This window comes from Peromyscus leucopus, chromosome 15 (genome assembly GCF_004664715.2).
Source record: "Peromyscus leucopus breed LL Stock chromosome 15, UCI_PerLeu_2.1, whole genome shotgun sequence".
Taxonomy (NCBI): Eukaryota; Metazoa; Chordata; class Mammalia; order Rodentia; family Cricetidae; genus Peromyscus; species Peromyscus leucopus.
In genome coordinates this window covers 10,104,402-10,118,649 of record NC_051076.1, presented here as the reverse complement: position 1 = coordinate 10,118,649, position 14,248 = coordinate 10,104,402, and the positions used below count along the sequence as shown (strand labels likewise).

Genomic DNA, 14,248 nt, shown 5'->3' with positions numbered 1-14,248 from the left:
AAACAGATATCTAGCATATATCTATAATAGGGGAGGGTTGTAAGGGAGCCAATGCTGCAGTGGAGGACAGGAACATGACACAGGTTTCACTATAGGACAAAGGATGGGATATAGAATGACCATTTCTAGAGAACAGTTGGAGAAGGAAAGAGGCCAGCTACTCCAGCCCATTCCATAGAAGTAGTTATAGCTAAAAAAAGAATTTCATCACTATAAGAGTACTAGAGAACCCTGAAAACTGACTGAAATCCAGGGGTGCATTCTTTATGAATGACTATAACTCTACTCCCCTGTATCTGGACATTGTGGCCTGATGTTTATGTAGCCTTCATATTTTCTTCTCTGTTTGCTTTCCCCCTCCTCAGTTAAGTAGAAAAGAAACCCAGCCTTTGCTTCATGTTAAAATATTCAGTGAAATAGGAACACAATGGAAAAGAGAATTCTTATTTATTTTTTTTAAATATAAAGGAAGAAATTGCTGAACTCTACAAATTCAAGGAGAAATTGTATCTTGCAAATATTTGGATTTATTGGTCCTAAATCATCAATGATACTGATCTTTTACTTCCTTACTTGGCATACACAGCTGTTGTGTCTTTAATCCTTGAGTTGCCATCTAAACTGTGCATACAGGATCAGTAACCGATCCCATTTCCTTTCTCGGGCGGGCCGGTAGGTGTAGTGTTACCTCTTTGTTAGTGGCTTAGACAACACTTCACAACACAGGTGTTCAAGGAACAGGATGAACATGGTGATCTACCACAGAACAGCCAGGGGAAGGATTGAGTCAGCGTACCAAAGCGTGGGTGAGATGAAGGCCACCAAACACTCTTCAAAGTGCTGTTGATCAGATTCTTTACAAAGAGTGAGATCAATTCATTTCCCAATTCACTGCAGAGATTGAGACTAGAGGGGGATAAGTTAATATTCATTTTACTGTTTGTGATTTCCTTTACTCTTAGAGCTCAGAATAGGGAGATTTTAATATTTCAACATAACTTTAAAGGTTGTAGAAGAATCCTAAGCCATGCCTTTTCCTGATTTATAAAATAGTTTAAAAGACAAAATAGTCAGAAGTTCTTAACTTACAAGTTTTAATTTACATTCCCTGACAGTGATGGGTACCTGAATAAAAAAGACATGGCATTGTATTTCTTCTGACATTTTATCGTTCCAGTGTGATCGCTGCCTGCCTCTTTATAATGACAAGCCTTTCCACAGTGGTGATGGTGTTCATGCACTCAACTGTAAGCCTTGTCTGTGCAACAGCCATGCCAGAAGCTGCCATTATGATGCTTCTGTGGACCCATTTCCTCTGGAGCACAACAGAGGCAGTGGAGGAGTCTGTGACAACTGCCAGCATCACACAACAGGTAATCCTGAATCCAGAATGTCTGGTTCAGCCTGTGGGGCCATGGGTGCCTGTCTCTAGATGCATGATATTTTAAATTATGACACAGTTATCCTATTTGGGAATGAGCTTTCACACTGTTAAGTTTAAAGACAAAGCTGTTTCATCAAAACTTCTCCATTCAGAAACAGTCCTTCATTGTACGTTTGCAGGAAAGTGTTCCTCCAAAACGGTTCACACCATTGACTGAACTACTGATTTTGATACTTAGTCTAGTTCAGTTTGAATACATCCTCATAGTAAGTCACTTGTGTGACTTACATTCCTGTCTTCTTTGTATCTGGTTTCACACATGGGCATGTTACATTTACTCAGACTTTACATAGAAACCAATAATCTTTTTAAGATAAAAATATATGGACCAACAAGATGTCTCATAGGAAAAGGAGCTCACTAGAGAGCCTTAACTTCTGAGCTGGGTCTTCCAACCTACATGGTGGAAGGAGAGGAATGGGTCCTACAGCCTGTCCTTTGAGGCATATAATGGTGCACACATGTCCCTCTCCCTCTCTCTCTTTCTCTCTTTCTCTCTGTCTGTCTCTCTGTCTCTCTGTCTCTCTCTCACACACACACATAGACTCACACACACACACACACACTGTAAAAAATAGGTTATAAATACAGAAGGTGATTAATATTCTCTGTAGGGTCTATTATATAAAAAGTTTCTAGCAGTTACTAATATCACTGTTTTCTGAAAAGCAGTATTAATTAATTAATTAACTAATTAATTAATTAAATGCAGAAGCAGGTGGCATCAGTGTTTGTGAAATATAATGGACTAAGAAGTTAGGTTCTTATCCATAAAATGGCAAGAGGAAAGTCTGCTTAATAAATGGAAATCCATAGGAACTATGTTGCACACTGAATATATAAGGCTCTTCTAATATTTAATGCAAGATTTATCTGGTATGTATAAATATAGTTAATTTCCTTATTCTGATACTTGAAGTAAAAAAATAACTAACAGAAGCATTAAAAGTTGTTAACTGCATAACAATCCATCATATTAAGAGCATTCTCCATTTTTCATAGTTTACTTCTGAAAAATGCATCTTTATAATTTTTGTGTGCGTCTGTGTAACCACATGTATATGTGTGTTGACCATGTGTATACATACATGTGGAGGCCAGGTTACCATCAACTGTCTTCTTCAGTCACCCTCTACCTTATCTCTCTCTGCCTGGAACTCATTCATTTGGCTGGCCTGGCTGGTCAGTGAGCCCCAGGACCCATCTGTCACTGGGTAATTGGCGTGTGCCGCCCCATGTGCCGGGCTGTTTTGTCTGTACCAGTTTCAAGTCCTCTTGCGTGTACAGCAAGGGCCTTAGGACTATGTTAGCTCCACGACTCTCTACAAACTTTTGTAATACAGCATTCCCACTTCCTCCCACTGATGTAGATGTTATCGCCACCTGTGTAGCAATTGCTTACATTTTGTTTTAGAAATAAACACCTGGCCATAGGAATGCAATTGTAAGTTTAGAAATGGATTCTTTTAAAATGTATGCTCCCTTATAAAGCAAAACTTCCCAAAAGTGTGGTATGGTATAACAGATGGGCGTTTAATGGGGTAAAGCACCATTTGGAACAGGTTCACCATTTCATATGCTCCGGATCACTAAATTGGCAGGTAGAGATGAAAGGTGCATTAAAATGGACGTCCCGAAAATTATAGAATTTCCTCAAAGGAATACCATCTTTAATCTTGAATTATGCAGCCGATTGTAATGAATTATGAGTCATAATGGATAACCTATCCCAACACAGGGAGAAACTGTGAGTCATGCCAGGATTACTTTTACCGACCTGTTGGTGCAGATCCTTCTGCTCTCGATGTCTGCAAGCCTTGTGACTGTCACCCTGCAGGGACTAGAAATGGCAGCCTCCTCTGTGACCCGGTGAGTTACTTCAGCCACGGGAGGTAACAGATGGCTCTCCTGCTAGCGATGAGTTCAGACAGTCTCCCAGGGTCTTCAGTTCTCTATTTTCCGGGAAGTTCTGAGTTGCCATTTAAGAGATGGCCAAGGTAGATAGGACCTTGATTAGTGTCTATTGTGAGTGTGCACTGGGTGCTATGTAGTGGTCCCTTTGTAGAAAAGAATGACTCATTTTTATTTTAATTTTGAAAATGTCAAAAAGAATTGGAGAATGGGAATTCTATTCAAACTTCAAAGTAGTGAAACATTTTTTAAATATATAAATAAGATACTTTAATCCCAAAGCCAATAGACGATAGTATTGCAAAAGCCAATTGTATGAAGACCCAAATGGAAGTCATGGTGTTTCTCCACTTCTAAATGTCACATTTCTACCTGTCTAATAGTTTAAAATACAGTATTTTGTTTATATTCTTAAAATACATTTATTATCTATGTCCCAGATTTTGATGTGTGACTTACATGAAAGCAGATCTTCAATCAATGGGTTTCTAAGTCCTACTTCAAGCCATTGAATAGCTCTGTGTTAAAGTGGGTTATCCTTATCTCTAGTTTTGACCTGTCACCCTCATATCAACAAATTACTTCAGATAAAGGAAAATTTGTCTTATAAAGCCAACTCAATGATTGTAATAATTTTAAAGAATGCATATTATTTTGAACAGTTGAGAACATAAAGGTTAGAGCAATAACCCAGTTGTAGGACATTTTATGAATTACATTGTAAACATAATAAATTAAAAACAAGATATAAGATATATTTGTTGCATTACTTTTAGCAAACCTTGAACAAAGCTTTCCAAAACAAGTTGCTGTGGCAGCTGCTTGTTATCTTGGAATTTGGAAGACAGACACAGGGAGATCACCAGTTTAAGACCAACCAGCTAGAGCCAGAGGGCAACTTTGAAGCCAGCCTTGGCTATATGGCAATACTGGCTGGACATGCCCATCAGGGACCTTCACATTAAGACCAGAGTGAGCTGTGCCTGCGAACCCCTGAGAGGGCTACAAGAAAAACACAACCCACAGCAAGAGATGGTGAGCAGTGCAGAAAGAGCAGCCCCCACAGACTCCTCTGTGGAAAGTAAAACGTGCACCCACTAGGGAAAACAGCCTCGTGTTCCTCAGAATAGTGCCCAGAGTTTTACCATGGGACCTGTACCAACGTTATTCCCAATAACCAAAATATAGACATGAACTAACTCCATATCAACTGATAAATGGATGAGTGAAATAGAGCTTAAGATGGATGTAGAGGATGGACTAGGGAGAAAGAAGACAGGAAGCTATTAAATATTTTATGCATGAAGCTGAGTGGTGGTGGCGCATGCCTTTAGTCCCAGCACTCAGGAGGCAGAGGCAGGCAGACCTCTGTGAGTTTGAGGCCAGCCTGGGCTACAGAGTGAGATCCAGGACAGGCACCAAAACTACAGAGAGAAACCCTGTCTCAAAAACAAACAAACAAACAAAAACAATAAATATTTTGTGTATGATTATTTAAGTGGACCAAAATAATTTTATTTTGGAGAGACAACTTACTCTTACCAATAAAATTTGTATTCCAACTTAGTTAACTAAAGACATGCTGAGCAGGCTGTCTCCTCTGTAAGTTGGGAATAGCTTTTTTCACTTTTACTAAAACACAACAAAAAATGATTACTAAATTCAAATGAGCAAATTTTCCTAAGAGTATATTTTGAAAGACTTCGTGTGTGTGTGTGTGTGTGTGTGTGTGTGTGTGTGTGTGTGTGTGTGTGTGTGTTTACAGGACTATGTGTGTATGCCACTCACATGGCTGCATGTGTATGTGTATGCATGTAGGACAGAGGTCAGAGGTCAACCATAGATGCCACTTGTCAGGCTCCATCACTGAGTTATATTTTTGAAACAGGGTCTTTCTATATTCTGGAACTCCTCAGTTGAACTAGGCAGGCCAGCAATCCAGCCCAGGCACACTCCTGTCCCTGTCGGCTCAGAGTTAAGATTAGAAGTGTGCATCACTCCACCCAGCCTCTCCATGCGGTTTCTCCAGATGGAACCTGGCGATTGGAAGAAGAAGCACTTGGTCAGTCACCTGAGCCATCTCTCCTGTCTCCAGAATTTTAAAAAAGAATTGCTAAAATCGGTGTCTTTCTGATTTAAATTTAAATTTAGATTTAAATATTTAAATAGATTTAGTATTTAAATTTAGATTCTTATTCCAGTGTGGGGTCCTTTCCCTGAGTATCAGCAGTAATGGGGTATATAAGTAAGAGGTTCCCTTGCCAGCCTGAGTCTGGCAATTAGCTGACTTATGGCAGTAACTAAATAATGATCCAGTACTTGAAGTAACCAATGCCAAATGATAGTTTCCATGTGACTCAGCCATGGAGCTTTGAGAATGAAGACTCCTGAGCTCCACATTCTAATTGTTCAGCTCTGGATTATTTAATTGTGTATAATTACAGGACCAACTTGAAAAAACAAGTGCATGACAGATGTAGATATATGTGTTTATTTTTTCTATGTTTAAAATGTCCTGCATGCTTGAAAAATATTTTCATGATCATGGACATAAAACAGCCATTTTAACCCATACAATTTAGATAAATATTCTCTAATGAGCATTCTAGGAGCCATAGCTAATTCCTTTCCAACACTCAGTAGAAATTGTGAGTTGTGGACTGAGTGGGGTGGAACAATGCCCACAATCCCAACAATTAGGACATAGGGACATTTGGGATCATGAATTCTATGTCATTTGTGCCTATAAAGTGAGTTTGAGGCAAGCCTGGGCTACATGAGACCCTACCATAAATCTACCTAACACACACACACACACACACACACAGAGAGAGAGAGAGAGAGAGAGAGAGAGAGAGAGAGAGAGAGAGAGAGAGAGAGAGAGAATAGTCATTATCCATATAGTGTTTGCAATATTCCCTAAATATATTTATAGTGATCCAATGATTAATTTTAAGTAATTTACTTCACAAGTACTATGGGGGTAAGACTCTCCCAGGCACTTTGCTTGTCAAGTCATATATAAAATGGATGAACAAGTCACCCAGAACGATTAAATTTTAACTTTCTATGTGAATTACTGTGCTTATTTTTAAATGAACTAAGCGTTTTTAATTTTGTCATTCCCAAGGAAGACTCCATCCTTCCTTTGGAATTTCTTCAACTACCTATCCTGGCTATCACCACTCAAGAGAAGTTTCTGTTCAATGTGAGGCCTCATTGACAAAATGTGCCTGATAAGGCAGTTTCTAAGGCTCACTGAAGCCTGCCTTCTTTGCTCCCCTCTGTTCTCACTACAAAACTCTCCCATTCATCATCCTTAGCTCAACAGAACCATCTCCTTTCCTTTCCCCATTCACAAATTGGCAGTATGAGTTTTGCAGTTCTCAGATCCTTTAAGAGTGGAACTACTGGTCCAGGTCCTCCCATAGGGGTACTGATGCGTCCAGGTCATGCTACTTCTGAAGGCTTCTTTTGATTCACTTTTCTTCATTTGGCCAGTCACCTGTGTTTTGTGAATGTTATGTGTGGTGATATTTTATTTGTACTTTGATAAATAAAGCTTACCTGGAGATGAGGGGAAAGGCCAGCCATTTTAAGTAAACAAAGACAGGCAGCACACACCCTTAATCCAATCACTTAACAGGCAAGATGTCTATGTGTTCAAGGTCATACTAGGGAACACAGCCAAGTGTGGTGACACTCGCCTTTAATCCCAGTACCAACCACAGAGACCCAGAGGTCTGTTCAAACAGGTAGTGACAAGGAAGTGAGGTAGCTGGGCTAAGAGCCAATGAGGGGGCAGAAAAGCAAGGCAATGAAGGCATGGGTAGACAGGAAGTAACTCACATTTGGAAGCTGCAGAGTTGGTGAGGTAAGGTTGTCTGATGGCTCTCCCTATTTCTCTGATCTCTCTAAGGCTTTCACCCCTATATTTGACTCCGTGTTTTTTATTTAATAAGACCATTTAAAAATTTGTCTACAGTTATGCATAGATTTAATTTTTGGGAGGTGTCGCTATTTATCAAACTGAATGAATGTAGGAATTTGGGGAGATCTGAAAACTGTAGTTTGGATATAATTCAAGTTTGTCTCCCAAAGTCCATGTATCAAAAGCTTGGTCCTGCTGTGACGATATTATGACATGATTGATGATTCCTTCTAAAAGATAGGATTTAGGAATGGTTATTATTGGGCTTTCTCCTTTTCTGTCTTCCTGTCTACCTGTGTAATTTCAGTCTGGGTTTCTGTTGGTCTTATGAACTATGCCTGGCTTCCTCTTTGCCTAGATGTCCTCTGTTTGCATCTTCTTGGACCTTGTGAGCTCTGTTTGGCTTCTGGGACTTCAAATGTGTTCTTCTGTGTGTTTGCCACTATGCCGTTTGATCTCTGACTGACTTCCTGTACAGCCAAAACATCTCTACCTGATATCTTTCTAAGCATGTGATCTTTGTCTCACTTCCTGTCTGACCATGTGATCTCTGAATTCCTGCAGCACATGAGCACCATCTATCTTTCAGTCTGGTTATATGATCTGGCTGGTTTCTGTCTAGCTTTGTGATCTCTGTCTGGCTTCCAGTCTGATCATGTGACCTTGGTCCCATTTCCTATCTGGCCATTTAAGTTCTGACTGGTTTCCTGTCTGGCTGAGGAAATTCTACCTTCTGCATACATTTCTTTCACTCTGATGCCATCTGCCAAAAGGTTCATCTTGAGAGCCAATGTTGCTGCCATGCTCCTGAACAAGTAAAAAATCCTTAGGTAAGGAAAACTGCAGCCCATCATGACTTTACCTGTATGTTATCCATGGCATGCAGTAATAAACCTCATTGAACCATCATATTGTTCTCATAAATGAATTTAGAACACTGGAGAGAAATATATAGTTCTCAGCTCACTTTGTAAGGACTTTCTACCTCTAATCCCATAGCCCCACAAAGCATTAACAGAAAACACCATATGAATATCCTATATGAACATAGTTGTAAAGTACCTCTACAATAATTATTGACAAGACTCCTGGAATATAAACTATGCTAATGCACCGTGGCTGGCTGGCATGCACCTTGGGAATGTAAAGTTACTTCACTATTTCAAAATCAGTTGAAATAATATATCAATTCAATTATGCATTTTAATTAATATAATGTGATAAGCCACATAAACACAAAGAGAAGTCCCTTATAATATTCTCAATAAATTGTAAAAAGCTTTTAAAAATATTAAAAATGCTCCCATGATAAGAACTTTCTCTAAGATGGAAATAAACATTTCTCAAGCTGAAAGCCTTCTGTATATGAGCCACTGTGAAGAGCTACTTAATAATAAACACTAAATATATTTTCAAGCTAAGATCAAAAATGAAAGAAATATATTTGCTCTCACAATTTCTCTTTAAAATTATAAAAAAAGACTAATGTAGAGAAAATTTTAAAAATTAAAAAAAATCAGAACTATCCAAAGAAAATGAAGTTCCTATTGGCACAAAACCATGTTTTGTCATGTTTGTGAGTTTCTTTGCAGGTATCATTTCCCTCCCCATATTTTCATTTCCTCCTGTGACATGTCCTCCATAAATTCATTTAAAATGGCCAAATCACCAAGGTGTACTCAGTGTCCAGAGGCACTGCAAGCTAGGTCCAGAGGCCTGGGACCCTCACTGGCATGAGGAACCTGGAAAGCTCTGCTGAGTCCACACCATGGCATCTAGACTTTGTTGAGTAGGCAGTTGGTGGGAAACTCTCATAACAAAAGCATTGCCCAGAATTGCCATTCCTTGGAAATACAACTTTCACTTGATATTTTTATTGATTTTTGTATTTTTACAGAAAATGTCATTTCCTCTTTACCCAAGGAACTCTTTTCTCACCACACCTCACTGAAAATACCACGCAAGTGTCATTACCTGCATGGTAGTGACAGCGATGGGGAGATGGCTCAGTTGGGAAGAGCGCTTGGTGTGTGAGAATGACCTAAGTTCATATATCCAGGATCCACCTAAAAAGCAAGACATAATCTCACATAACTGTAACCCCCGTGCTGTGGAAAGTGGGAATAGGAGGATCCCTGGGTCTTCCTGGCACCAGACTAGCTCCAAGTTCAGCGAGAGACCCTGCCTCAAGGTATCTGAGTCACTTTTGTACCACTGTGAAGAGACACTATGACTATGGCAACTTAGAGAAAAAAAGAAGAACCATTTCATCATGGTGTTTGCTCACAATTCAGAGGGTTAGTCAGTTATCATCATGGTGGAGAGCACAGTAGCAGGAAGGAAGAGATAGGCCTGGAACAATAGCCAATAACCAAGAGCTTACATCTACTGCAAAATATGGAGGAAGAGATGGAGGGAGAGACAGAAACACACACATACAGAAAAAGAGAGAGAGAAAGAGAGAGAGAGAGAGAGAGAGAGAGAGAGAGAGAGAGAGAGACACAGAGAGAGAGAGAGAGAGAGAGAGAGAGAGAGAGAGAGAGAGAAGGGAGAGAGGGGAGAGGAAAGGAGAGAAGGAAGAAGAGAGAGGAGACTGAGCCTGGCATGTGCTTTTGAAACCCCCAAACCCACCCCTATGACATACCTCCTCCACAAGGCCACACCTCCTAATGCTTCCTGAACTGTCCACCACCAGGGAGCCCAACATTTAAATATAGAACCTAAATGGGGCATTTTCATTCAACCACCATACAAGAGAAGAAGGTTGTAAATGACAGAGCACCCAGCATCCTCCTCTAAGTTCTCTACACATGAACCCCAATGAATGTATACAGGGCACACACATACACAACACACTACACACACTACACACACAAACACACACACACACACACACACACACACAGAGAGAGAGAGAGAGAGAGAGAGAGAGAGAGAGAGAGAGAGAGAGAGAGAAGCAAGCTCACCAAGGTCTCATTCCAAGAGAGAGAGAGAAAGAGAGAGAGCAAGCTCACCAAGGTCTCATTCCGTGTACAGTTTCTGGGTAGTGATAGCAGTCTTGGAGGGGAAAGTATGTTTACAGCTGGAAGAGCTCCTTGTAAGTTCCCAGGGCACAGCCCATACTCTTGCATATTAATTGAGAATTTGAACACACTGCATTCCAACAGAGACATAAGAGATTTCCACAAGCAGAGCAGGCGTTATTCTTCACACCGGAGAGAGCATTTTGAAGAACATCTTCATTGATTTGATGGTTTCTTTGCTTCTTGTCTAGACAAAAACTCTCCAAATTCTATTTAGTTTTCAGGGTAGGCACCCTGATCTTGAAAATTTGAGTTTGCTTTACTAATCCTTTCTTTCTTTGGCAACATCACCATTACCTCCTTGGCTTTTAGTGAGTTCTGTGGGAAGATGTCATCTGTACAATATTGTCTCCTCTACCACCAGCCAAATGCATGCTTATGAAGACATTAGTTTTTGTCTTGTGATGACAGAAATCATGGGACATGCTGTGTTCACTTATAACCGTAAAGATCATGCTTCCTGCTTTAAGTAAAAGCATACCAATTTTTTTTGCACATCTACACTAGAATCCATGTATGGATTTACTCAATACCTTGAATTTACTATGTTAAAAACTCCATCTGGGAATTGGAGAAGAGGTAAGAAAGTTAATAAGGGTAGGTTTTATTTTGTTGTTGTAGTTTTAACAAGATTTTACTTTTTTGATGTTGTCACTAATGTCCTTGCCAAATTGATTGTGACAGTTGTCACTCAAAAGTACATAGCCACTATTGCCACATGGCCTGGGACATGGGCTCTCTTGTCCAAAGTTGGAGAGCCCTGGGTGTAATCACAAGGTGGTATGGTAAGACCATTGGCCATTGTTACTGTGTTGGGCGAATTCCATGCCAACAGCTGCAGCACTTGGCTGACTCCGCCAGTGTGCTGTCAGCTCCTGACAAGTGTCCGTCATGCTGTTCCCCTTTGGTGGGTCTAACACCCTTCCTGTTGCTGTTATGGACTTGCAGCCTGGCATTCAGAGTAAATTGAGAATAGTGACTGTGAGCACAGCTTTTGGTGTAAGGGATTCTTTCTGACTGACTTTCCAGAAACCACACTACTGTCCTAAAGTTTAGCTTCTTTTGCAAAAGGAAGATCAGAGATTGAAGATGAGGCTCAGTGCTAACGAGCATGAGGAACTGAGTTCAAATCCCTCTCAGAATATACCAAAAAAGTTAGGCATGGCCACAATCACGCCTTTAACCTTAACAGTGTATAATGTGTAGTGGGGTGGGGTGGGGTAAAAGGGGGAGAATTTCTGGAGCTTGATGGCCATCAGCTTAGCTCCAGGCTCAATGAGAAAGCCTGTGCCAAGTGGTAGATGGGTGCATATCACAAGGACACACACACACACACACACACACAAGATTAGGATGTTCTCAGAAATGGTCAATCCATCACCATCCTTGCTGTTGTAGTACCTCCATTGTAATGGGCCATGGGAAGGAAACAGAGAGGAATTAACTGGTATAAAAATAAGAGGGTCTGGGTTTATTTACCAAACTATGTACCTTGGAAGAAGCCAGGCAAGGTATGCGCCTCGGGAATGCCATTTTAAGGAGGAGTATTTTTATTTCATATGTGTAGGCAGACATGTCTTGTTGCATGGATTGTACCTGGCATAAGACTTGAAGAAAATAGGCCGGGTGGTGGTGGCACATGCCTTTAATCCCAGCACTTGGGAGGCAGAGCCAGGCAGATCTATGTGAGTTCCAGGCCAGCCTGGACTACCAAGTGAGTTCCAGGAAAAGGCACAAAGCTACACAGAGAAACCCTGTCTCGAAAAAAAAAAAAAAAAAAAAAAAAAAAAAAAAAAAGACTTGAAGAAAATAGTTATGTGACAGTCTGAGGTGAGAGGTCCAGGTGACCCTTGTCTCAGCCTCCCAGATGTTGACATTGAAGGCATGAGCCACCATAACCAAAACCTGTTGGTTTTGAGCATGCATTATCAATGTGTACTTTTCAAACAACTCTCAGAACTTGCTATCTATATTTCCTTGAGAAAAAAAAAAGTAACTATAATTATTTTTCAGGCCTTCTAAACTCCTCCTGGGCAAATTTTCATGTTAATTTGTTAATCTCTAAAGGAGCCAGTGTGCACTCATCCTGTGCTCTAACTTCTTCTTATTGGACACCCCAGGGTGCCCTGTGCTCCTCTTATTTTAGTCACTATGCAAATTCTGTTACTGTCCAGAATTTCCCTTTAAGAAATGGTGTACTGACGGGATAGTTGAAGATTAGGGATTCTAGTTTGGATGCCTTCTAAATCTAATTTTTGAGCAGTTGAGAAATTGTGTGAGACTTTGATTCATGCCATTTCCATCCCTTGGAATTACAAGCAGAGGTACCACAGCCAAGCTCTCTCTTATTTGGGTTCAAAGCCCAAAGCATATGTTAAATATCTGAATAAATGTTTCCCAATACAACTCCCTCCATGATATGCTAAGTGTTGCCAATAAATTCCTTCTGACTTTTTTCATCTACTCTTCCTTCAAATTAGGTTACAGTGTTTTATTTTCTGTCTTGTTTTAGTTGAAATGGGTGTTAGTTTATAACCTTCATGCAACTTCTACTTTCATCCAGACAGAAACTCTATTTCCCACCTGAAGAAACCAAAATGTAGACAAATTATATTAATTGCATGCAAGACCTTGAGAGTTAGATAATGAAGAAAATGCCCCCTAGGCATAGAGACTAAATTCTGTAGTTTTACAATTTCCACAGATAGCTTCCTTGAAAGAATGTATATACCAAGCTGCAGGAAAGGAACTAAGGGTTTCAGGAATCCAAAGTAGTTAGTGTTTCAGAAAGACAAGAAGAAGATAGAGGGGTCATGTCAGAGGTTAACAGAGTATGCTCTGTAAGTCTTCACATGAATGTTGATCATTTTATGTGGGAAAACACCATGGGGGATCGTTAAGGATGAGGGAGCAGTCATGGAAAGCCAGGAAATTACCAAGCATGCAACAAAGTAGACCAACACATTCCTTGGTGAGAATTTATAATAATAATATTAGTAAAAACAAACAAATAAACTAATCTAAACACTTTCAGAAGCCAAGCACATGTAGAGTTGTCAGGCAAATATATTACAATAAACATCATAACTCTATTCTGGATGTCTTAAAAGCTACATGGGAAGTAGAAGGTTAGAAAATAAGACTGGATAAGAAAGCACTAAAGTGTACACAATGTAAAAACACACTGGTTATAATGGAGAATAGATTATCCATTGAAAAAAAATATCAAGAACTTAACATCTTACCAATATAAATGTAGCAGAGAGAAAAAGATGACTGAGAAACATGAAACCAGCGTGAACGAGCTGTCATGCAACTCTACAAGACTTTATGCAAAACTTAATTCCCTGGAGGAGAGGGGTGGGATGGAACAGACAAAAATATACAAAGAAATAATAGTTAGAAATTTCCAAAATTGTACGTAAAACCATAAATGCACAGAGCCAAGAAGGTCAATAAAACACACAAATGAGAAATACAAAGAAAACTACAAAAAGGAATACAGTCATCAAATTCCTCAGAAGTGTTGATTGTTTCTGCTAGTGGTAAAAACAAAATATTAAAGTGACCTAGGAAAAATACATAATACATTCCAAGGAATAACCATAGAAGGACAGCAGAATTCTGCTAAAATAATTCAAGTGAGGAAAATGGAGATGTAAGACAAATTGCTAATCAGCCATATTAATAAAAGCCCTGGATCAAGATATTGGGGTGAAAGCTGAAAGATCAATAAGCAAGCCAGCCATGTCTTACCTCTAGGAAACCCTCAGCCCAAGAGAGAGGTACTTCCTGTATACTTACACCAATATACCTTTCTGTGCCCTGCCATCTTACTTCCTCTCTCTGCCCAACTACACACTTCCTCTTTCCACCCAG

At 39.8% G+C, this 14,248-nt stretch overlaps 1 protein-coding gene across 1 annotated transcript in view; it reads left to right on the top strand.

Moving 5' to 3' along the window:
- The window catches only part of Ush2a (usherin), a 688,259-nt gene that overhangs the window by 114,522 nt on the left and 559,489 nt on the right, over positions 1–14,248 (top strand). Inside the window, 2 exon segments of the mRNA XM_028876752.2 lie at positions 1,178–1,373; positions 3,183–3,313. Of these exon segments, the coding sequence (XP_028732585.1) occupies positions 1,178–1,373; positions 3,183–3,313 (327 nt within the window).